This window comes from Lepidochelys kempii, chromosome 8 (assembly GCF_965140265.1).
Source record: "Lepidochelys kempii isolate rLepKem1 chromosome 8, rLepKem1.hap2, whole genome shotgun sequence".
NCBI lineage: Eukaryota > Metazoa > Chordata > Testudines > Cheloniidae > Lepidochelys > Lepidochelys kempii.
Window position 1 is genome coordinate 57,003,501 of NC_133263.1, and position 25,483 is coordinate 57,028,983.

At 39.4% G+C, this 25,483-nt stretch overlaps 1 protein-coding gene across 6 annotated transcripts in view; it reads left to right on the top strand.

Annotated features, from left to right (window-relative positions):
• Nucleotides 1-25,483, top strand: part of ODR4 (odr-4 GPCR localization factor homolog) — a 36,635-nt gene that overhangs the window by 10,152 nt on the left and 1,000 nt on the right. For 3 of the 6 annotated variants that reach the window (XM_073356701.1, XM_073356698.1, XM_073356700.1), the window contains exons 8-14: nucleotides 189-284; nucleotides 1,190-1,258; nucleotides 3,309-3,437; nucleotides 5,211-5,301; nucleotides 7,755-7,940; nucleotides 19,258-19,350; nucleotides 22,116-24,977. In XM_073356701.1, coding sequence (XP_073212802.1) covers nucleotides 189-284; nucleotides 1,190-1,258; nucleotides 3,309-3,437; nucleotides 5,211-5,301; nucleotides 7,755-7,940; nucleotides 19,258-19,350; nucleotides 22,116-22,183 — 732 coding nt within the window. In that variant the 3' untranslated portion in view covers nucleotides 22,184-24,977. Of the gene's footprint in view, nucleotides 1-188; nucleotides 285-1,189; nucleotides 1,259-3,308; nucleotides 3,438-5,210; nucleotides 5,302-7,754; nucleotides 7,941-19,257; nucleotides 19,351-22,115; nucleotides 24,978-25,483 lie in introns of those variants that run through there. The other 3 variants (XR_012160332.1, XM_073356702.1, XM_073356703.1) reach the window with 3 other exon arrangements.

Consider the following 25,483-nt stretch of genomic DNA (forward strand, 5'->3'; position numbering starts at 1 on the left):
ACTAACCAATTTATTGGAGCATAAACTTTCGTGAGCTACAGCTCACTTCATCAGATGCGAAAGCTTATGCTCCAATAAATTGGTTAGTCTCTAAGGTGCCACAAGTACTCCTTTTCTTTTTCTTTTTAGAGAAGCTTTCTTCTCAAAATATATACTTACAATCTTTCTGTGTTTTTTGGTTTTTAAAGAACGGATTAACCCGGTGGGCAAAACAGATAGAGGAAGGTGTTTTTCTGATCAACGGGCAAGCTAAAGAAGATGACACAGAGCTATTGGAAGGGCAGGTGTGTGCTGTATAGTGTAGAATTAATATCGATGTGTCACTCAAAATGTCTGGTATGGTAATATTAGTGGCTGAAAGGTCTTCTGTAGAATATTTTACTTCTAACTGGCATGTGCCATGTAATTAATATAAAGGATTGCTTTTCTCTTACATAAAAATTGCCATACTGGGTCAGATGAAAGGTCCATCTAGCCCAGTATCCTGTCTTCCAACAGTGGCCAATGCCAGGTGCTTCAGAGGGAATGAACAGAACAAGTAATCATCACGTGATCCATTCCCCGTCGCCCATTCCCAGCTTCTGGCAAACAGAGGCTAGGGACACCATCCCTTCCTATCTTCCATCAACTTATCTAGTTCTTTTTTGAACCCTGTTATAGTCTTGTCCTTCACAACATCCTCTGACAGAGCGTTCCACAGGTTGATTGTGCATTGTCTGAGGAGATACTTCCTTTTGCTTGCATTAAACCTGCTGCCTATTCTCCACCTGTCCTTGAAGCAAAAAAGGGATGATTGTAGAAGTAGTAAAAAGAAGGATAAGTTAGGGAGGACTGGTGTATAAGAATTCTGCCCATATGCTGAAGATTAGATTGACTTTTATGGGTGACTTCAACAGCTTTATTTCTGTTGCAGTTTTTAGAGGTGAAGAGTGAGCCACTCAAGAAGATTTTAATGAGATCATCTAAAACTGTGCAGTTTTTTTGGTACTAAAACCACTACTACTAATTTTTTCCAAAGATTCCTAACTTTTTATTAACTGTGTCCTTAAGGTGGTTTCTATATCTCAATTTTCTTTCTAAAATCTACAAACTGGTACTACGGTGCTAGAGGCCATTGGAGCACCTAGGTATGGTAGATACAGATATGTGTTCTGTATATTTCATATACCATTTTCTCCTTTTATCTCAGAAAAAGTCTTCAAGAGGAAATATTCAACACCGTATTCAACCCTTTGATGTGAAGGTTCTGACACAATTGGTAAGCATTGTGTGTAGAAAATGCTGGTAAGGTTAAGTGCAGTATTGCATAAAGCTTTATTCTCAGATGCCTAGCCTAAAAAAGGGGCATGACGTAAAAATTGAAAATGTCTTTTTTAACAACTCCTCCCCACTATAGGTTTGGTTTCTTGTTCAAATTAATATAATTCTGGTATGTAGGGACTTATCCAAGTTATTGTTATTGACTTCAGTGGAAGTATCAGGTCCTGATAGAGCACCTGAGGATCATACAGTATAGTTGGAGGGGAGGGAAACTGAGGCCTAGAGATGTTAAATTCTGTAAACTGCTCATGTTGGGCAGAATCCTGCACCTACCAGGCTCTATTTATTTCAGTGGGGCTTTGTGTGGCTATATGGGTTCACCTGCACAAAAAAGGCTTACAGATCTTAAGGCCAGAAGGGACCATTGTGCTCATCTATGGTCTGACCTCTTGTGTAACACAGATCATAGCATTTTTATCAAGTGGTTTCTGATTCAAGCCCATACCTTCTGGTTGAGCTAGAGCACATATTTTTTTAGAACAGCAGCTCTCAACCTTTTCTACTGTACCCCTTTCAGGAGTCTGATTTGTCTTCTATACACCCAGGTTTCACCTCACTTAAAAACTAATTGCTTTCAAAATCAGACTTAAAAATAGAAAAGTGTCACAGTGCACTATTACTGACAAATTGCTTACTTTCTTTTTACCATATAATTATAAAATAAATCAATTGGGGCATAAATATTTACTTACATATCAGTGTATAGAGCAGTATAAACAAATCATTGTATGAAATTTTAGTTTATACTGATTTCACTTCTGCTTTTATGTAGCTTGTTGTAAAACTAGGCAAATATCTAGATGAGTTGATGTACTCCTGGAAGACCTCTGAGTACCCTCAGGGGTACGTGTACCTCTGGTTGAGAACCACTATTTTAGAAGACAGACATCCAATTCTGATTTTAAAGACTATAGGTGATGTTCCTAGTTGAGTTGTTTCAGAGGTTTAATTTACTCACCAAAAAAAAAAGTGCAAAAAAGCATCTTATTTCAAATAGTTTGTGTGATCAGAGCCCAACTGGCCTGTTGAAGGTTACACAAAGTTCATGACATCTTTAAATTTAATCAAAATAGTAATAATGTAAGTTTATTTTTCTTGTGAGAGATGCCCATTTATGCTCTGTGCAAAGGGCAGATGTTTACAGTCAAACTATTGGTCTCCGACAATACTGTTTATACTGGAATCGCTAATTGTTCTGTGAACATCTTTGGGATAGTCAAAGGAGAATATCGGACTGAAGGGATTTCCATAATGGTCTCCCTCTTGCCACACAAACATTATAGTTTGCCCTAAAATAGGGTAAGGACTCCATGGATATTAGCTTTGATCTAGTTCCAAATATGACCAGATAAAAATGTCTTCCTAATTAATTATAGGACTGGTGGATGATTCTGCTGTAAGAAAAATACTCAAACAACACAACGTAGATATTCTAGATTATACTTACTAATACAGTAAGTAGACAAACTTTCTGTCACTTAAAAAAAGGCTTCAAAAAGTAGTGTACAAGGGAGGTTACTGGGAAGATACTGTATTCATATTAGCAACAGGCTGTTTAAAAATAATGTAAGCATTTTACACATTCTAGGGCTATAGAATTAATTTTATTTTCAGTTAAAACAGTGGTGACCAAACTTCAAAAACAAGCTGAGGGAGCTATTTTCACAACCTTGCTAGCATCACCATTGATGTCTATTTGCATGCTGATGAGAAGTAAACATAAAATACATTAATTGCAAGAAATTATAAGTTCCTGGAAAAGCAAATTTTAAAGAATTTACCAACTGGAAAAGGACAAAACTATTAAGACGGAGCTTCATATTTAAGTTACTTGCTAAAAGGTATTAACTGCGAGAGGAGAATAACACACATTTTACCAAGTACTTAAAATGTTTAAGTGCTGTTAATTGAAATTTGTAGTGGCTTCATGACTGACCATATTGCAGATGCATAGGTAACATTATAATTGAAATGTGTTTATTTTTCAGTCCCAGAGTTCAGGCCATCGATCTGCAGCAATGGTGCAAGTCTGCCGTGGTTCCATTAATCTTAAAGGTGCTGTGAAATGCAGAGCTTACATCCATAATAACAAGCCAAAAGTTAAAGATGCTATTCAGGTATTGAATGCACTCTCCTTCATTGCTTTTCCCAAATATTTTACTAGAACCCTAAAATTATTGTTCTGCATTTGCCTTTGGTGGGATAATAGAGGTCCAAACTGGGCTCCAAAAAGTCTGAACTCCAGACAGCTAGAGTGATAGTTTGGAATTTTTAGAAGTCCTTTTTATTGTTCAAGAAAATAAATTTTTCAAAAAGTTTTTAATTTTATTTAGAAGCAGTTCATTTTAGATCTCTACTAGTGTTGTTTTTGTCCTCCTAAGAAATCCTAACTTACTCTTAGTCTAGTGGTGGTAATGCTTGGTGTAAAGTTTTCTTAAAATTAAAGGAATGACTTCTGTATGTTACGTATTGTACTTGCCAGAGGAAAAATGTAGGCAGATTAGGTACTCCAGTTACTCTTTTGAAATGTATTTGGAGTAGTACTTCTAAATCAAAGTGATCTTTTCTGTTGTCCTGCTGCACTTCTAATATTGTCCAAAAAAGTACTGAACATGACAGTCAGTATTTTTCCATGTTGCAACCTTCTGCATGGTAACAGACCACATGTTTTGAAATTGTGCATATAATCTCCCATTTCTGTTAGTGAGTAAGGCTATGTCTACACTAGAGACCTTACAGCGGCGTAGCTGCTGTATGCCGATGGGAGAAAGCTGTCCCATTGACGTAATTAAACCTCCTCCAACGAGCGGCAGTAGCTATGTCGGTGGGAGAGTGTCTCCCGCTGACATAGCGCTGTCCACACCGGCGCTTCTCTTGGTGTAACTTACGTCACTCAGAAGGGTGTTTTTTCATATAAAAATACTGAGTGACCTAAGATATACCGACAAAAGGAGCTAGCGTAGACATAGCCAAACTAAAGACAAAGGATAAAATTCAAGCACCATTGAACACTGGCAAAACTCTTACAGACTTTAATGCAAACAAGATTTCACTCATAATGTTCATAACAAAAATACATAAAAATCAATAACGCAACAGAGAATATTGTGACTTGATGAAGCAGGTTTTATAAATTTAACATTACTAACTTTTGATTGGCAACACCTTTTTAAAATCAAACTAGCATTTTGCATAACTAAAAAGCACCATAAACAGATAACTTCTATTATGTTTAGGAAACCTCCTAACTGCATAAAACGGTTTTATTTAACAGACCAGTTATAGTGACGGGCTATATTGTACTCTGATTAGTTTCAGTGGAGGGGGTGGTTTTTAATGGAGGAGCAGCATATGTGAGAGCAGTATTTGTCTCGATAGCCTAATTATTCTATTGCAGCTTTGTGTGTGGCGTGCCAAGCCGTTCAGACATTAATGAATTAGGTCTCTTAAAATCATTGTGGGATTAGGAAAGTTTTAAAGAGAGCCTGTAACTTGGCCAAGAAGATACAGGAAATCTGTTGTAGAGCCAAGAACATAACCCAGTCTCCTGAGTTTGATCATATGCTTATTTTCAATATTGAAGCTTATTTAAAACAAGCAGATAATAATAAAATCACACTTCTTGATGATTTGTTGTTGTTATGGTAGGATACTGAAGGGGAAAGTTTTGGTTTTTTGGTACTAGGTTCCCTTTGTCAGGCATTTTTTTTTTTATTCCTGTTTTTTATATTTTGATTTTGTTAATGCATATCATGGTTAAGTTGGCCTAAATGCAGAGGACAAACTGAGACTTTTTTTTTTTTTACTATGGTTGTTTCTTGGGAATCACCATGTCAGCTAGTTTGCAAGGTATTTGTGTTTATTGTGTGTTTTTTGTTTTGTCCTTGCAGGCTTTGAAGAGGGATATAATAAACACACTCTCTGATCGTTGTGAAATATTGTTTGAAGATCTGATTATAAATGAGGCACCTGCCAAAAAAAGTAGGAGACTAGAGAAGAAAGCAAATTATCTTTTTCTAATGTAATTTGCCTTTTGTTTTCCTGGAGTTCCTTACTGATAGTCATCAGGATTCAATCTGAAATACTGAAATCTGGGTGTAGTTAGAGGGAAGCAAAAGTGTATCAGGCAGCATAAATTGTACTTGTCACTCCTTTGCCTCTTTTTTCAGCTGTCCACTTCAGAAGGATTTCGTTCAACTTCAGACATTGTACTTTTGGCCTGCATTTTCCCCCATAATGTTTATTAAATACCTTCTTGCCCCGAGTGTAAATTAAACTTCCACTTTATTCCCTTCTTGGCATAGTTGACCCTCAGTACAGTACCCCATAGTCATGGACTCAGCATCAAGATCTCAAATACAGAAGGGCTTTGACACTTAGTCAGAATCAGCCAATTATTTTTGTGATGTCCACACCCAACAGGGAAATAAACAATATACCGAACTTGGCAAGATTCAAAAAAGAATTATCCATATCCTAACTATTAGGGATTTGGGGGAGACCTAACATGCAGGACAGACCATACCACATTTGCCTGCAGCAGGAGTCTTACACCTTCCTCTAAAGCATCTTATGCTGACCATTGTTAGAGACAGGATACTGGACTAGATGGACCTCAGGTCTGAGCCAGTATGGGAATTGTTATGCTCCTATCCAGATGTACAAATGTAGCCCATGTAGTGTTAGTCTCCAGTATTTCACCTCTGAGGTTTCATATATATAATATACAAAATTCACTTTACATTTAAATGAAAAGGTATGTATCTTGCATGTCAGCTCAGCATATTGAATGAATTGCAAGGCTATCTGGGTTTGTATTAATTTCAAGGCCAGAATTGTTTTCACTACATACATTTATTCTCCATAATAGTGAACTTTGTATCTTAATATAATTACAAACCGTGAAACCAAATTAGTATACCAATACTATCTCAGTTGGTTCATGCTTAAGTTATCCATCAGACTCATAGATATTAAGGTCCAAAGGGACCATTACGATCATCTAGTCTGACCTCCTGCACAATGCAGGCCACCGAATCTCACCCACCCACTTCTGCAATAAACCTCTCGCCTATCTGAGCTATTGAAGTCCTCAAATCGTGGTTTAAAGACTTAAAAGTGCAGATAATCCTCCAGCAACTGACCCGTGCCCCATGCTGCAGAGGAAGGCGAAAAACCCCCAGAGCCTCTTCCAATCTGCCCTGGAGGAAAATTCCTTCCCAACCCCAAATATGGCAATCAGCTGAACCCAGAGCATGTGGGCAAGATTCACCAGCCAGATACCTAAGAAAGAATGGTCTGTTGTAACTCAGATCCCACCCCATCTAACATTCCATCACAAGCCATTGGGATTATTTACCATGAATAGTTAAAGATCAATTAATTGCCAAAATCATGTTATCCCATCATACCATCTCTTCCATAAACTTATCGAGTTTAATCTTGAAGCCAGATAGGTCTTTTGCCCCCACTGCTTCCCTTGGAAGGCTGTTCCAGAACTTCACTCCTCTGATGGTTAGAAACCTTTGTCTAATTTCAAGTCTAAACTTCCTAATGGCCAGTTTATATCCATTCATTATCCTTCATACTGTATAATAATTTTAAAGGAATGTTTTAAAATGACAAATGCTATGTGATCAGCTGTGTGAAATGTTATTTTCTCCTACCTAAGATCTGCTAAGTTGGAGAGGAGGAAAATGTCTTGTGATGTTTTGGGTGGGTGTGTGTTTTGTTTTGTTTTTTAAAACATAAAGAGTAACTGTTTGAGTAACTGAAAGGAAAATTGAATGCTGCCAAATAGTCGTCTTCATCTACTTTAGATGACATTAAGTTATGTTTATGGTGCTATGTGTACTGAGAAATAAACTCATTGTAAATATTATTTTAGCTAACATTATCCAAAATGGGGAATATGGCAGGAGTAGCTTTTATCATTTGCATGCAGTTTTCCATTCTCTCTCTAGGTGGCACTTGTACTCCATGGCTGTTAACTACATAAAACAATAACTAATTGTTTGATATCCTTTATGATGCTGAAATTGTGTACTGTTTGGCACATGCATCAATTCCTTTATCTCCAACCTTCCTGAGAGTGCTCTTTGTATCATTTCTAAAGTGATAAAGGGCCTGGTCAACATTTTCAATTCAAAATAATTTTTAAGGTTGTTTGGCTATTTCTAAGGACCACTGAAGAGTGTTATGTGAAAAATATATGAAAAGTTTTAGTTAGTAGGAATATAATTTCCATTTACAAATATAAGTGTCTAGAACTTACATGAAACAGTAACAATTAGGCTGGAAATGTTTGAAATCAGACTTTTACATGATGCCTTGGACAGTCCTGTTTACAACTGTTTGTATAATGTATGCTGATTATTGAAATGTCTTTACCACAGCTACACAAGTTTTTGTATGGTATTTCCCTTTCTTGCTAGATTCTGAGAGAGAGTTTCATGCCTTGCCTCACAGAGTGTTTGCCTCCATTGCTGGATCAAATGTGATGCTGTGTGATTATAAATTTGGAGATGAAACGGCTGGCGAAATCCAAGAGCGTTTTTCTGAGATATTGGATCAAGTTGTGCATGGGGAAGCTATACACATAGCCGAGGAAATAAACACAGGTAAATATAGCATCTGAGTGAAGAACCAAATTAGACTATAACTGGGATTACGGATAAATTAACCAATAGACTTTATTGTGGTTCATTACATTACACTGAGTGCATCAAGGCTTAAATCTGGCTAACTTCGTATCTTGTAGCTCTTGTGTATACTAGTGTAATTACACTTTAAATATACTTACTTTATATTACAGGAATAAGATGCTTAAGGCTGCCATATTTTGTACATAATAAAGAGTTACTTGATATGTTTTTGCTTTCTCATGGGTTGTGTCATAGATCAGCACTTCAGCTATCTAGAGCTTCAAGGTAAGATGGCAAAAATGTTGGTAATTTAGTCACAACCCACAAAAATGCAAAAATAATCTTAAATCTTTTATTGTAGCAATATACAAGGCTCCATCAAGAAATTAATGTAATTAATTTAAAACTCCATGATTGCAGTGTGTTGAGTTATTGGTGACCTTATTTCATGAGGAATTTATAAATAGATTTTCTTAAAGACTGAGACAAAAACTGCACCACATATGAACTTTCTGACCTCTTATATTTTAGTCAAGAACTTGCTCAGTAGCTTAATATTTTAACTAGAACAATGCTTTCATCAAAACAAATGTTTTCACAGTAAATGTAAAAATGTATTTCCAGCATTTTTGTTGGGAGTTTTGTTTGGGGTTTTTATCTCATTATTCTGAGTTTTAATTTGTCTGTGTCAAATGTGTTGTGCAAGACTTTTTTTGGTGGGGGGAGTGCTCTCCATTTAATTTAACATGGAATTCCATTGCATGCTAAATAACTATTTTGTCATCATAATTAACACTCTATCTGTATATAACTTTTGTATTCCAGTTATGAGGGTTTTTTCATACTTTTCTATTTTTAAAATTAGAAGTATTTTGTGGTATAATTAGCTTTATAGAGTTTCACTCCTGTATCACCTGACTGCAGTTACTAACTCATAAGGAAAAAATTTATCCCTTTCCAGGTGAGATAATCAAATGTTGTTGTGGTTGGAAAATATAGCCCATAATAGATCTTAATATCTGAGGCATGCTTATTCTCTCTCTCTTCCCCCAATATGGTTAGAGGAGTTTTATTCTATGATTTTGTAATGTCTTAAGTCAAAAACATTTTAATACTTTTCTAGTTTTATCATAGCTAATACCACTTTCACTGCTTCAAACCTGCATATGTTTGAAGAGGAAAATGTGAAATGTTGCTGTAGAGTTGACTGTAGGTCGGAATGTGATTTCTTGTGCTCATTTCTTGTGATGAGTTCCATATTTCTATTCAGTGAATTTCATCACTAGCCGGAAACTCCTCCATCAGTTCCAAATTAATTGAGGTCCCTATGTTTCAACTACTTTGGAAATAATGAGTGAAATTCATCCCTGGTGTTAATCAATGCACTTCAGTGGCGGTATACAGGGATGAATTGGGGATTAATTATAAAAAAATTAAAATGAAAGCAAACCAAAAAACCCACTGGTGTTACACTAACATTGTTTTTTGTTAAAATAATATTACAGCTAACAGAATACTGTAGGTGAGCTGTAATGAAGGTGTCATGCTGTCCGAAGTGGCTCACGACCATGAGTGCCTACTTCAGGGAAGACTGTTGGAAAACAGGGCAGACACCCCAAAACTGGTGTTATATTCTATAATTAGATTTCACCAAGCCAGTAACAAATGTGAACTCCTGGGTCACTATACCAGTCTTAACATAGAATCACAGACTGGAGAGTCTGAGGGGACTGTCTGTCTTGCTAATTTAGAAATAAGCTTAACTGTCAGCCTGACTAGGAAGACTTAAATATTTAAGGAAACAAGGAGTAATTTAAATGTAGGTGGGTCTTGTGTACTTTCACATAGAAGTACTCTCAGCAGTTTATTTATGTGATTTTTGTGACATAACGCAAGTTTGGAATTTTCCTGAGATATCTTTCATGTAAAGGGATGGTCTTCAGTTGAATAGCATCACTTGTTTCTCAAAGCTTAAGCATGCATTCCTAAAACTTGATGCGCTGCAACAATGGAGAGTTAATGCTAACATTTGCAGTGAATTTTGACATGACCCTTTCTGTTAAGACAATGCTCATAATGTTAGACATCTTAGAAACCTGCTTTTGATGAAAATATGACCGTTTCTAAAATTCCATTTAAAATGCCTCAATTACTGTAACACAATATAGATATTTCTAAAAACAGTCTACTAAAAATATGCTCATTACTTTAAATAGTGAAAAATCTGCTTACATTTTGGTTATGTGATTCTGTTTAACACTATTTTAGTTTAATATCTTCATATGGTTAGGAGAGAATCAATATATGAAACGGATTTAAACTTTTTTTGCTCAAAACACAGAACAATGCCATATTTTTAAGAATTACATACAGTAGTTATTTGTATACTAGATCCACATGTTCTGGTCACAAAAGTGTTTTCATTATATCTTTTCATTGTAGCTCATGCTAATGACCCACTGCAATGGTTCAGTCTTTAAAATTTTTAAATGGAAAATAGTAAGAAGAACTAACAAGTCATATCTGAAAAGTATAAACAACTCTCTCAGATTGTAGTTCCAAGGTCCTCCAGGGCTTTGACATCAGCAACTGAAAGCTTTGCATTAGCGAGTGGCCTCACTAAATCCTAGCTCCTGGCACCAACAAATTAAATACATTGAGTAGGTAAACACAAATACAGTTTTAGTGGCCGTAATCTCTTATTGTTCACTTGTTCTTTGTAAGGCAGTTTAAGGTCTGGCGAAGGCTAGGGACAGAGAATATTGGCATTAGAAAGCGTCTGCACTAGACAATTGTACACAGCATTATATCAGTGCTGCTTTAGATTTGGGCATTATGTGTCCTAGGCTTTAATCTTCTTTGGTTTACTACGAAGAACAGGTATTTATTTTATTTATTATTTATTTTCTAATCCATCCTGTGAACCATGTGCATTAATGTCCTTCTCAAGAGTAACAGCCCCCAGTGTGATAACTGTGCTTGTAGGAATGCCATCACAGAGCCATATAAAGCTGATGGGGGTGGTTTTTCCCCCCTCCCCAGCAACATTACCCTGACCAGAGTTATGAAGATTTTTAAATGCTGACTGAAAAAGGTGGTTTTTTGTGAATGCAAAATTCTGAACTTTATTATGAAATTGAAACTATTATTAAAATATATATTTAGACAGAACACTGTTTCTAGCTTTTCTTTCCAATACAGGTTCTTAAATATCAAATTATTTTCTTCACTGTAATATTTGAACTGCAGATTTCTACACACACTGTAAACAGATGAGCATGTGTATTTTTTTTTCTGGTAACTGTAGTTGTAGTAAATGAAATATTATCCAAGTTTTATTCTTGATTAGCACTTGAAACCTCTGCATCCCATTAAATAAGTTGCTAAGCAGTTGTATTCATTAGTTGCTATGATGAAATACGTACAGTACAAGGCTATCGGTTTCTGGAGTAAAAACATGTAGAGACATGCTTTCACAAAGGGAGATAGCTTGGATGATTTTTAAATGACCTCATTTGTGTGTAAGTTATATGGCGTTAGAATTTCATAAGCTAGCCATACATGAGACATCTCAGATGATACACCAGCCACCCATCTGATCAACCCAGATCCTGTTTAAACTTACTTCAATAGCTGGTGATAAAATGGTGAAAGTACTTCTGGAAGTGTAGCAATTTCTGTAATTGGTGCATGAGACAGAGGGCACTGCCTTGTATTGCTCAGTGATTCCTAGATGATTAATGAATGGGTCAGGCAGCCTCACTTATGTAGAGTTCTGTTTATATTTTGACAAAGTAAAACTTTCCTTATCTAGATTCTACATCTAAAAGTAAAATGTATGGACTTAATCCAAAAAGTAACTTCTAACAGCCAAGACATAATATTGTAGCATAACATAATACTGCAAGTGGTGCCTCCATACCCTGCTATGATACGATGGTGCAGTGAAACCTGTGTGAAAAGCCACTCTGTTAGGCAAAGCATGTCTTAGAAGACCACCCCAGAGTATCTCCAAACATACAGAGTCCAGTTCTGCTCTACCTGTGTTGAACTGCTACCTCCAGTGAGTAATTGACTTTGGTCCCTTGAGTGGTTGCTTAAGACAGATTTCACTGTATAATTTCCCTTGTCATGTTCATAACATTATTTTGATACAGGCTAGGATCGTACTGGCTTTTTTTTTTTTTTTTTTGTTGCTGCAACTCAACAATACATTTTCATCTTCCTCATGCTACTAACTTGAATGCTATACCCACTTTAATGGTCAATAATTTCCAGATATTTACCCAGCAACCAACAGGTTGTATTAAGATTTTTAGATTCCAGTCTCCATTTCCTTACATTTTGCTAATAATTGGCTGTAAATTCTTTTTTTGTTTTTGTTGTTCTTTCATTAAAAGATTAAGTTATTGGGTCGAGTTAAAGAGTATATTACTTAGAAATGTGAAATCATTTGGTGCTCAAAGCTCCTCCTTAATACAAGTGATTTTTAAAATTATTATTAGTTGCTGGGTAGAAAATCTTATTCTAGATAGAACAAGGCCATCCTTTAGGGATTCTGGTACAAGAACACATTGAAACATAATTGCGGGGGAAAAAACACTTAGGCATAACTTTCCCAGATTAAATCCGGTGGAACTTCACATTTACAGAAAAGTCCAATATAGAAGCCCCTGCTTGCACCATTGGCAGATAGTAGTAATAGATTCACCCCATGTAGTCACTTGTTTGTTGAAGCAATCTGGGTGAATTTTTATGTGTATGCTTAAAGTAAATAATGAAACGGTGTTTGTTTTATATTTGAGGGGGAAAATTCACATATTCTGAAAGTACCGTTAATTGGCTGGGATACAGAACCCTTCAATTTTAGATCAGTGGTTTATTTCCAGCCTAAGTCAACAGTAGCCAATGTGTTTTCCTCTATGTATGAAATCAGTTAGTGACCTCAATCTAATTATAACTGGACAAGTGTCCACCAAACAGTTGGCACTTTTAGCAAAGACACAGGACTGGATTCTAAATTATTCTCCCGGTCTCAAAAATTGGCCAGAATTAAAATACACAGACAAAGATGTGTACAGAAATTTTTATTTCCACTGTCTGGGCTGTATTTTTTCTATGGAAAAATGAAGGACCTCAATGTTTGGGAATCCTATGTGCCATATTTTTGCATTGGTTAATGGATGCTTTGTTCTGTGTGTGTGTGTGTGTATTTAACAAGTAATATTAGTTACAATCTCAATTTGTTTACAAGAGGACAACGTATTGAGAGGCACGGTCAACTTGAAACCCACCCAGTTTTTAAAAAAATTGCCCCTGAGCACCACTTCCCATTCCCATCTTTAATGGAAGTTTTACAGTCAGATTTCCCAGTTTTAAAATTTTTCTCTTTATTTTGGAGTTTTTCTACACAGTGATAAGAGGTATCCAGATGGGGATGGGTGAAACTACTACACATGAAGTTCTGTCAAATGCACAAAATAAACCAAAAAAAGATATCCCCTCTTCCCCCCCTCCCCTCATCCAATCTCTTTATTACTTAATCTTAGGTGTTACCTGTAACAATAATAGATTAAATATTTTCACATCTAAATGCTGGTTTTTATGGTCTCCTTTATAACCATTTCTAGTCATGATTTAAAAAAAAAAAACAACCTCTATGCAGCCTTGCATTTCAACAGTACAAGTACACAAAGTGCAGTATAACAAACAAAACTGAAGGTTTGTTTTTCATTCTAAGAAAAAATAATTTAGTTTCTTCTTGTAAAGCCCCAGTTTAGGACCCAATTCTGTGGACGATTATGTACCTGAGTCAGTTTTCCCAGTTGTTCCATTGACTTAAATGGAACCACTTAAGTGAGTAATGTTTTATGTGCTTAAATCTTAGCTTCTAGCCCTGAGTTTCTAAAACTTCTTGGAGTAGAGGTTCTGGGAAACATTGTGAAAAATGACTTCAGCTCTTAAGTGTCAAAGTCACTGTTGAAAATGGGCCTTAGGAATGTAAGTCACTTAAATGCTTTATCACAGTTTTTTACCTTTTTGTCTCTTTAACTGGTTTGCAAAGCCCTTAGCATTCTTTTGGTGCTATGCTGCTGCTGCTGCTATTACTAATAAGAACGTAAGAGCTGTCATACTAGACATGGTCCATTTTCCCCAGTATCCTGTTTCCAACAGTGGCCTGTACCAGAGCTTCATAATTGCCGTTCTGTACACTCCCCCTGGAGTTATCCATATATGTTTTTCACTCCCAGCTCCTGGTCATCAGATGTATAGGATTGTCTTGAGCATGGGGTTGAGTGCTTAATGATCTTGACTAATAGCCATTGATGGACCTATCCTCCATGAACTTAACAAGGTCCTTTTTGAACCTAGTTATGCTTTTGGACATCACAACATCATAGCAATGAGTTCCACAGGTTGGTTGTGCATTATGTGAAAAAGTACTTCCTCGTGTTTGTATTAAACCTGCAGCCTATTTCATGGGGTGACTCCTGGTTTTTGTGTGTATGACAGGGTAAATAGCACTTTCTTTCCCCCACACCATTCATGATTTTAAAGACTTCAATCTCCCCCGTATTCCACCAGTTGTCTCTTTTCTAAGCTGAACAGCCCTAATCTTTTAGGGTATGTCTACCCTACGGAATAAGGTCGAATTTATAGAAATCGGTTTTATATATTCGAGTGTGTGTGTCCCCACAGAAAATGCTCTAAGTGCATTAAGTGCATTAACTCGGTGGAGTGCTTCCACAGTACCGAGGCTAGAGTCAACTTCCAGAGTGTTGCACTGTGGATAGCTATCCCACAGTTCCCGCAGTCTCCGCTGCCCATTGGAATTCTGGGTTGAGATCCCAGTGCCTGATGGGGCTAAAACATTGTCGCGGGTGGTTCTGAGTACATATTGTCAGGCCCCCCTTCCCTCCCTCCCTCCGTGAAAGCAACGGCAGACAATCGTTTCGCGCCTTTTTTCCTGAGTTACCTGTGCAGATGCCATACCACGGCAAGCATGGAGCCCGCTCAGCTCACTTTGGCAATTAGGAGCACATTAAACATCACACGCATTATCCAGCAGTATATGCAGCACCAGAACCTGGCAAAACGATACCGGGCGAGGAGGCGACATCAGCGCGGTCACGTGATTGATCAGGACATGGACACAGATTTCTCTGAAAGCATGGGCCCTGCCAATGCATGCATCATGGTGCTAATGGGGCAGGTTCATGCTGTGGAACGCCGATTCTGGGCTCCGGAAACAAGCACAGACTGGTGGGACTGCATAGTGTTGCAGGTCTGGGATGATTCCCAGTGGCTGCGAAACTTTCGCATGCGTAAGGGCACTTTCGTGGAACTTTGTGACTTGCTTTCTCCTGCCCTGAGGCGCATGAATACCAAGATGAGAGCAGCCCTCACAGTTGAGAAGCAAGTGGCAATAGCCCTGTGGAAGCTTGCAACGCCAGACAGCTACCGGTCAGTTGGGAATCAATTTGGAGTGGGCAAATCTACTGTTGGGGCTGCTGTGATGCAAGTAGCCCACGCAATCAAAGATCTGCTGATATCAAGGGTAGTGACCCCGGGAAATGTGCAGGTCATAGTGGATGGCTTTGCTGCAATGGGATTCCCTAACTGTGGTGGGGCCATAGACGAACCCATATCCCTATCTTGGCACCAGAGCACCAAGCCGCCGAATACCTAAACCGCAAGGGGTACTTTTCAATAGTGCTGCAAGCTCTGGTGGATCACAAGGTACATTTCACCAACATCAACATGGGATGGCCGGGAAAGGTACATGACGCTCGCATCTTCAGGAACTCTGGTCTGTTTTAAAAGCTGCAGGAAGGGACTTACTTCCCAGACCAGAAAATAACTGTTGGGGATGTTGAAATGCCTATATGTATCCTTGGGGACCCAGCCTCCCCCTTAATGCCATGGCTCATGAAGCCGTACACAGGCAGCCTGGACAGTAGTCAGGAGCTGTTCAACTACAGGCTGAGCAAGTGCAGAATGGTGGTAGAATGTGCATTTGGACGTTTAAAGGCACGCTGGCGCAGTTTACTGACTCGCTTAGACCTCAGCGAAACCAATATTCCCACTGTTATTCCTGCTTGCTGTGTGCGCCACAATATCTGTGAGAGTAAGGGGGAGACGTTTATGGCGGGGTGGGAGGTTGAAGCAAATCGCCTGGCTGCTGGTTACGTGCAACCAGACACCAGGGCGGTTAGAAGAGCACAGAAGGGTGCGGTACGCATCAGAGAAGCTTTGAAAACCAGTTTCATGATTGGCCAGGCTACGGTGTGAAAGTTCTCTTTGTTTCTCCTTGATGAAACCCCCCGCCCCTTGGTTCACTCTACTTCTCTGTAAGCTAACCACCCTCCCCTCCTCCCTTCGATCACCGCTTGCAGAGGCAATAAAGTCATTGTTGCTTCACATTCATGCATTCTTTATTCATTCATCACACAAATAGGGGGATGACTACCAAGGTAGGCCAGGAGGGGTGGTTGAGAAGGGAAGGAAAATGCCACACAGCACTTCAAAAGTTTACAACTTTAAAATGTATTGAATGCCAGCCTTCTTTTTTTTTGGGCAATCCTTTGTGGCGGAGTGGCTGGTTGGCCGGTGGCCCCCCCACCGCGTTCTTGGGCGTCTGGGTGTGGAGGCTATGGAACTTGGGGAGGAGGGCGGTTGGTTACACAGGGGCTGTAGTGGCAGTCTGTGCTCCAGCTGCCTTTGCTGCAGCTCAGCCATACACTGGAGCATACTGGTTTGGTCCTCCAGCAGCCTCAGCATTGAATCCTGCCTCCTCTCATCACGCTGCTGCCACATTTGAGCTTCAGCCCTGTCTTCAGCCCGCCACCTCTCCTCCCGGTCATTTTGTGCTTTCCTGCACTCTGACATTATTTGCCTCCACACATTCGTCTGTGCTCTGTCAGTGTGGGAGGACAGCATGAGCTCGGAGAACATTTCATCTGGAGTGCATTTTTTTTCTTTCTAAGCTTCACTAGCGTCTGGGAAGGAGAAGATCCTGTGATCATTGAAACACATGCAGCTGGTGGAGGGGAAAAAAAGGGACAGCGGTATTTAAAAACACATTTTATAAAACAGTGGCTACACTCTTTCAGGGTAAACCTTGCTGTTAACATTACATACATAGCACATGTGCTTTTGTTACAAGGTCGCATTTTGCCTCCCCCCACCGCGTGGCTACCCCCTCAACCCTCCCCCCTCCCTGTGGCTAACAGCAGGGAACATTTCTGTTTAGCCACAGGCAAACAGCCCAGCAGGAATGGCTCCTCTGAGTGTCCCCTGAAGAAAAGCACTCTATTTCAACCAGGTGACCATGAATGATATCTCACTCTCCTGAGGATAACACAGAGAGAGAAAGAACGGATGTTGTTTGAACGCCAGCAAACATACACTGCAATGCTTTGTTGTACAATGATTCCCGAGTACGTGTTACTGGCCTGGAGTGGTAAAGTGTCCTACCGTGAAGGATGCAATAAGGCTGCCCTCCCCAGAAACCTTTTGCAAAGGCTTTGGGAGTACATCCAAGAGAGCTGCGAATGCCAGGGCAAAGTAATCCTTTTACATGCTTGCTTTTAAACCATGTATAATATTTTAAAAGGTACACTCACCGGAGGTCCCTTCTCCGCCTGCTGGGTCCAGGAGGCAGCCTTGGGTGGGTTCGGGGGGTACTGGCTCCAGGTCCAGGGTGAGAAACAGTTCCTGGCTGTCGGGAAAACTGGTTTCTCCGCTTGCTTGCTGTGAGCTATCTACAACCTCATCATCATCATCTTCGTCCCCAAAACCTGCTTCCGTATTGCCTCCATCTCCATTGAAGGAGTTAAACAACACGGCTGGGGTAGTGGTGGTTGAACCCCCTAAAATGGCATGCAGCTCATCATAGAAGCGGCATGTTTGGAGCTCTGACCCGGAGCGGCCGTTCGCCTCTCTGGTTTTCTGGTAGGCTTGCCTCAGCTCCTTCAGTTTCACGCGGCACTGCTTCGGGTCCCTGTTATGGCCTCTGTCCTTCATGCCCTGGGAGATTTTGACAAAGGTTTTGGCATTTCAAAAACTGGAACGGAGTTCTGATAGCACGGATTCCTCTCCCCATACAGCGATCAGATCCCGTACCTCCCGTTCGGTCCATGCTGGAGCTCTTTTGCGATTCTGGGACTCCATCATGGTCACCTCTGCTGATGAGCTCTGCATGGTCACCTGCAGCTTGCCACGCTGGCCAAACAGGAAATGAGATTCAAAAGTTCACGGGCCTTTTCCTGACTACCTGGCCAGTGCATCTGAGTTGAGAGCGCTGTCCAGAGCGGTCACAATGGAGCACTCTGGGATAGCTCCAGGAGGCCAATACCGTCGAATTGTGTCCACAGTACCCCAAATTCGAGCCGGCAAGGCCGATTTAAGCGCTAATCCACTTGTCAGGGGTGGAGTAAGGAAATCGATTTTAAGAGCCCTTTAAGTCGAAATAAAGGGCTTCATCGTGTGGACGGGTGCAGGTTTACATTGATTTAATGCTGCTAAATTCGACCTAAAGTCCTAGTGTAGACCAGGGCTTAGACTCTCCTTATATAGAAGCCATTCTGTACCCTTGATCATCTTTGTTGTCCTTCTCTGGACCTTTCCCAGTTCCTATGTCCTTCTTGAGACTGGGTGACCAGAATTGGACACAGTATTCAAGGTGCACATGGATTTATATAGTGGCATGATGTTTTCTGTCTTATTTTCCATCCCTTTCATAATAATGCTTGACATACTATTGTATGTCTCTTTGATCACTGCTGCACTTGGAGCAGAAGTTTTCAGAGAACTATCCAGAGTGTCTCCAAGATCTCTCTCTTGGGTGATAACAGCTATTTTAGAACCCATCATATATTTGTGTGGTTTTTTCCCAATGTGCATTACTTTACACATATCTAGATTGAATGTCATCTACGATTTTGTTGCCTAGTCACCCAATTTTGTTAGATTCCTTTGTAATTTCTTGCAATCTGCTTTGGAGTTAACTATCTTGAATAATTTTGTATTGTCTGCAAACTTTGCCGCTTCACTGTTCACCCCTTTTTTCCAGATCATTGACGAATAGGTTGAATAGCACAAGTTTCAGTACAGGTACCTCATTACTACTGTTGATAATACAAAATGGTCAATATAGTCCACTGGTAGAACAGATCAGGAATTATAAACTTAATGTCCTATTTGTATTATTGTAATTGCAAAATATAGGTGTGTTTTATAAACTGTCAATGAATACTTGGTTTTGCTAAACTTATCTCTCAATTGCATGCAGTTGATATAAATCCACCTGTCGACAACACAGATGATACGCAAAAGATACAATTGACAAAAGCAACGCTGCTATCGAAACTTCAACAAAACATGGGTATGTTACCTCCAATAAGCCCATTAAGGCAGTCATTTGCTCCCACAATATTGGTAGTATTTTCAGGATGTGAGGATATAGTAAACGGCATAATTTAGTTTACAGTTTAAAGCACAGAGTTAGTAAATGGAGGGAGGGGGGAAGGTGACTTGTTCTTCAGTGGGCTTAAGCCAAAACGTTACGTGCTTGCTAAAAATTCAGAGATTTGCAGCGGGGGGGGGGGGGGGAGTGTTGTTTGGTTCACTCTTCAAAGGCTCAGTTTTGCAATTTACTCTGTGTGTGTGTGTGTGTGTGTGTGTGTGTGTGTATTCGCTGAGCCAAGCAATAGCATGCTTAGTGGCCAAGTGGTGCTTGTGGAGCTGACTGCTGAAGTTGGTTAGCGGACACGTCTCTACAATGTGTATCATTGTTTGCTCTGCCATGCAACTGCAGCTTCGATTGTCTTGAAGACCCCAACGGTGCTAGTTGGCTGCACCAGAGGCCTTTGCCAGTCCGGAATCAGTTAAGAAAGGCCCAGGTCGAAGCCAGGCGGGCGAGCAGTAGGGTCTGTGACAAGGAACTGATTGGTGGTTGATATTAAGCACCAGTCTTCCCGCCACAGGGACTCCGCTATCACGTCCTGGCATGGCAGCCTCGAACACAGTGGGTGTTGTGAGGAAAGATATATAGCTAGTGGGTTAAAAAGGTTGTTGAACAAGGGCAAGCTTGGGTTGGCACATGCCTTCTCAAGCAGCTTACCAGCTGCAGTCTCCCTCCTGATGTGAGGGGGAGCAATGTGGCTCAGAACTGGAAGCCATGGAAGATGAGTTGGTCGGAGACTTCCTGTGATGATGCACATGGTTGAGAGGAGTTGCACATCAACAAGTTTGGTGCTTGCCAATCATCTCCATACTGGTGCACAGTACTTTGCTATTGAGTACGCAATGGCAAGGGCTGAGGTCCTTAGGGTTGGAGCATCTACTCTCTATGAAGAACCTGCCAGTTTGCTGAGAAGGTTGTTGCATGTCTTGACCTTCACTGCTTTCTTGCTCAGGTGGCTTTTGTGTGTCAGTGTTTGGTCAAGGGTCACACCTAAGTAAATTGGATATGCTTCAGCCTCTGGCCATCCATTATAATGTTCAGTTCCCTCTTAATGTTGGCATGTGGAGGTGTAATATGTTAGAGACTATCTTGCTGGTGCTAGAGTGAAGGTGCACCATGTCTTATAGTAGTCGGCCAGCTTTGCAGTATCATTACGCAGGATCTTTTCCAGCTCAGAGAAGGTCAGAGCCTGTAGCCCACAGCAGATGATGTCTGCATAGATGAACTTCTGGACCGGATTGGTGGCACTCTGGCTCTGATCTAGCCATGCACTTAAGATCATACCTTAAGGATGTGAGTAGTCCTGTTGGCATCTGACTCTCATGCTTAAAGTTAAATATGTATGCATGTGCTTTGCTACATCGGGACCAAAGTGTTCAGCATTTTGTCCAAAGTCCATTTTGGATAAAGGCTAAAGCAAATAATGAAATATTGATGGAGCGTTTGTGATATTTGAAAAGAAGCTTTAATCTTGATGAGAAAAACCAATATAGTAGCAGGGATTTTAAATATTACATCAGTAGTCCTTTTTCAAAAATATTTCCCCAGATGGGAGTTGTAGATGATCAGCATATCTCAGAATCAGAACCAGATCCAAGTTCCACAAAACAGATAATAAGGAAAACTTCCCTCAAAACAAGTGGCTGAGGTAGCCCTATTGCCTTCTGGGAAGCCACCATTTTATAACCTCTCTTTTGACAATTAAGAAAGAGTGAGAGCAGGCAAGTGGCTTCTTCCAAGGTGCATTGTATGAATATATGAATGAGCTCATAGCAGTGCTGATGCAGCTATCGCTATGCTGCTTGCAAGGATGAGCTGTGCTACCTTGGTAATGAATTCCAGCCGTCATAGAAGTCTTTCCTCAATCAACATTGCATTATAGTCCCTGGTGCAGACATCAAGCTGGTGAGCAAAGAAATTGTAGTAAATCTTGATGAAAATCTTTCTTTTTTAAAATGTGGATTTATGCTTGATATTTGATTAGTCAGTAGAACAACTACAACACCAACTTAAAGCCTACGTATCATTACATTTGTTTTATTTAATATTTTTACAAGTAACATCTACGTTTTCTGTAAATTGGAGATTAAAAATATATATATTTTGTTTGCTTGTTTGTTTACTTTGTGCATATGACAGTCCTTTCCTCTCAACACTTAGCCAGTTTTGCCCTGCTCATGTTTGTGTATCTCCTGCATATCAACACTGGGGAGAAACATTTTAAAACCATAGGAAAATGTGATCGTAAAACTACAAAAACTGACCATGGGACTTGGGGCAAATGCAGTATCTGAAACAACATTTAATTCATGTATTGGAATTATTTAATTTGTTTGTGCCCTTTTTATCCATAACTTTTAATCTGAGAGTCAGTTTGGTATCATCAAGCCATAACGTAGAGTTAATGCATTAGGCTTTTGGTGACTTGGCCCATAAGAGTAGAGTTTATGATTAATTGAATCTCTGAAGAACTTTGCACTTTGAAAAATTATTTATGTAGATTGTCTTATAAAATGAATTTCTATGACTAACAATATAATCTGATCTTTAGGCATTGTAGTGCTACTCAGCAATGTTAAAAATGACTCTTATTGTTCCCACTCTTCCTTTTCTTCACACCCCGCCTTGCGGTGATTGTACTCTCCTCTTCACTCATGGAAGTATTTTTTCCTTTGTCGTTTTAGGTGTAGCAATAGCAGCTGCAGTTGCAATCTTTGCAGTAACCTTCTCCTTTAATTACTTCAGTGACTAGACTCCAAGCAAAAGAAGCAGTCTAATCATCATGGGAACACTGACCAATATTCACATTAATACAAGGTGGAAGCGTCAAAGATTTCATATGTTAGCAACTAAACATGTTGCCTAAAATACACCAGTTAGGTGTGTTCTAATTGTAGTGATCTATTCATCTTATTTCAACATGCAAATACTGTAGGTGGATCAGATATCCTGGAAACTAAAGGTATATATCATTGATGGAAATTGCCTGTAAAATAGCATTATTTTCCAGGAAGAATTGTTTAAAAAAAGAAGAAAAAAAAAACAAACCCTTTTCCCAGCTACTTGATTACAATTTCATTGTTAAAAGCTTAACTGTATTTTTCAAGAGACATTTTCAAGGTTGCTGGATCTTAACATTTGCCCTTTTGTAATTATTTACTATGACAGGTCTTGCCTTAAGGAATCCTTTAACATTGATATAGGCTAAAGTGCTGTTAAGTATTTAAAAAAAAAAAAAAAAAAAAGACAAGGATTGAAACCCTGGCCCCACTGTAGTCAGTGGCAAAACCCTGATTTCAGTGGCACCAGAATTTCACTCCATATATTCTTTTTGTTACAGCACGTGCATCCAGTGGCGTAGCTAGGCGGAGCGAACAGGGGCAGCGGACATTAAAAAAGGTGCCAACCGCTTGTACTCAGTGGGTGGCACTTCGGGTCCTCGGCAGCACTGAAGGCCGAAATGCTGCCAAGGACCCGGAGCGCGTGAAGGCCCCCGCCGAGCCGGAGACCCGGAGCACCACCGGGTGATTAAAATTAAAAAAGGCGCCTATAAATTAAACAGGCACCACTTGTGCTCAGAGGGCAAACAGCCGCTCCCCCCTGCTATGCTACTGTGTGCATCAGGTTGGTTAACTGATGTAATGAATATGCAAATAGTTTGTAGCAGCCCCAAAATCCTATTTTAGGCCAACACACACTATATAAATATCTTAGCTCAAGCATCATAAACAGAAATTAATGAAATAATTAAACCTCTAAGATGTATGGCGAATTTATATATGCTTCCTTTTTCATCATGATCTGACTTATCCATCCAATCCTGATTGACTCAATTCCCCTCTTTCCGTTAAGAAAGATATATCTGATAATTCCCCAGATATTCAAATCCCAAATATGCAGACAGGCATAAATAATTTTATAAGTTTTTAGAGGCTGATAAATAATTAAGGTTTTTAAGATATGAATAAGAGAGGTAAGTCTATGCTATCTTTAAAGTATATTATTGCTTTCCCCTAAGGAAAAATGTTTGACACAAGGTTAACAAATATCACTTTTATACAAAAGTTGTTGGCATTCATGTAGTTCGAGTTACTATATAAACTGATATGTACCAGATTGAACGGTATTTAACCTTTGTAACTACAGCTTAATGAGTTTATATGCAAAGGTACTGAAATTGCAGGAAGAAATCGGAAAGCTTTGAGCCTACAGCATAATCAAGCATAAAATATTAGAAAACTTTGAATAAAAGGTAACTTGCAAATGAAATAATGTTAAAATTCCTCGCTTGTTCATTTGATTTTTATATTCTGGAAACAATAAACCCAGTAAAAGAAAAATTTGATGTTCAGATTTGTACAATTACTGCTGTGTTGCTAAAGATCAAGAAAAGCTTAGACTGACTCTTAGACTAAACGGCAGCTATAAAAAGCATTGTCTTCATTAAGCATTAGTAACACACCAAATTTGAACATTATAGGAATTCTTTTTAATTGTTGGCCAAAGGCTAAATTTCAGACTTGGAGCATTGTTGAGGCCTGTATTAGGCAGTGGTGGCCTCTCTGATGTACTCTCTTTTTCTTCTCACTGCATTGTTTGAATGGAGCAACTTGAAGGGCGAAGAAGAAAACAAGGCCCCTTATAGCAAAGTGCAGGGATGCCCTCCTGCAGCAAATTTATTTAGCAAATATGTGCTATTTGACATAAATCTGATGGATTCATCAGATGCAAAATAGAATTATGACAAAGTATCTTCTTAATGAGCCAGGGACAAATCAATAATGGCAGGAATGGTTCAGCAATCTCAAGACTTTTTGAAATTTAAAAACTGCTCCTCACAAGTCTGTTCCCTGTCTCCTGAGAGAATGGTAGGAAGAAGTCAGCCTGTCCTCCTAGTTATGAGTAGGTACTTTATTCCTTCCCCACTTCTGGCTGCTAAAAGAAGGTGGACCTTAACTTAGGTACCAAAGTCCATCTCTCTTTCTCCCCTGGGTCTCTCAGTTGAGAACATAGTGGAGGCACTCAAGAAAGGAAAAGAGTGACTGCCAGGGCATTCTCTAGTAGGGGTCCTTGACTTTGGCATTTGATTTCTCACCTACCAAAAATAAATCTCATGGTCAGCCAGAGCCCAGGTTTGTTACTAAGGAGCTGGATGTGTGTATTTTTGGGATAAGTCATATTGCAAAGGTTAATTCTTTTAAAATAGTAATCTGTGAAATATGTTAATTGTTGACCGGCTGGTATTGTGATGACTTATTTAAAATGCTATATTTTGACCAAAAAAGAGAGAGGTGATCTTTTCTGAATACTTATTAAAACTAGGCAATGTGAAAATATTTTATTACTGTTCTTATTGTGTATATGTATAAACAAGTCTGCTCCATACCTGTCATAACTGCTCATTTACATGCTTTGTACGTTGTTCTCATCCACGTTTGTTAGTATTTTGCCTACCTAGATGGTGAACTCTGAGACTGGTAAACTGTTATTGCATGTGAAATGCCAAACAAAGCTTTAGTGAGTAATTAATAAATGTTCCTCACAAACATCTGTCTGAGGTATACAAGTAAGTCTACCCCCTTTTTTACATGTGGGGAAATTGAGCCTGACACACCACAAGGAGTCAATATTGGAGGTGGGATTAGAATTAGTGAGTTCATGGCTCCTGTTTTTCTACTCAGATCAACCCTTTCTCCTTAACTCTGTCACCATGCTTTCTATTAGGGCATGTCTACACTAGGAGCACTTTACCAGTATAAGAAAACTGGTATAGTGTACAGGCAAAGTGTTTCTTTGAGTCCCGCCACTTCCTTTTTGCCCCCCCACCCCCACCCTGAGCAAAACAGATTATACCAGTAAAAGTGTGGTTTTGCTGATATAACTGCATATGCCCTAGGGGCTTCAACATAGCAGTGCCCAGCCAGTCTGGGATCACATCTCTTCATGTCCCTTACTGACCTAGCGAAGTCTAGTCAGAGCATTTAAATAATTCTTTATAGACTTTGAAGTTCACATCTCTCCTGCACCTAAAAAAACTAAATTGCAACTCTGT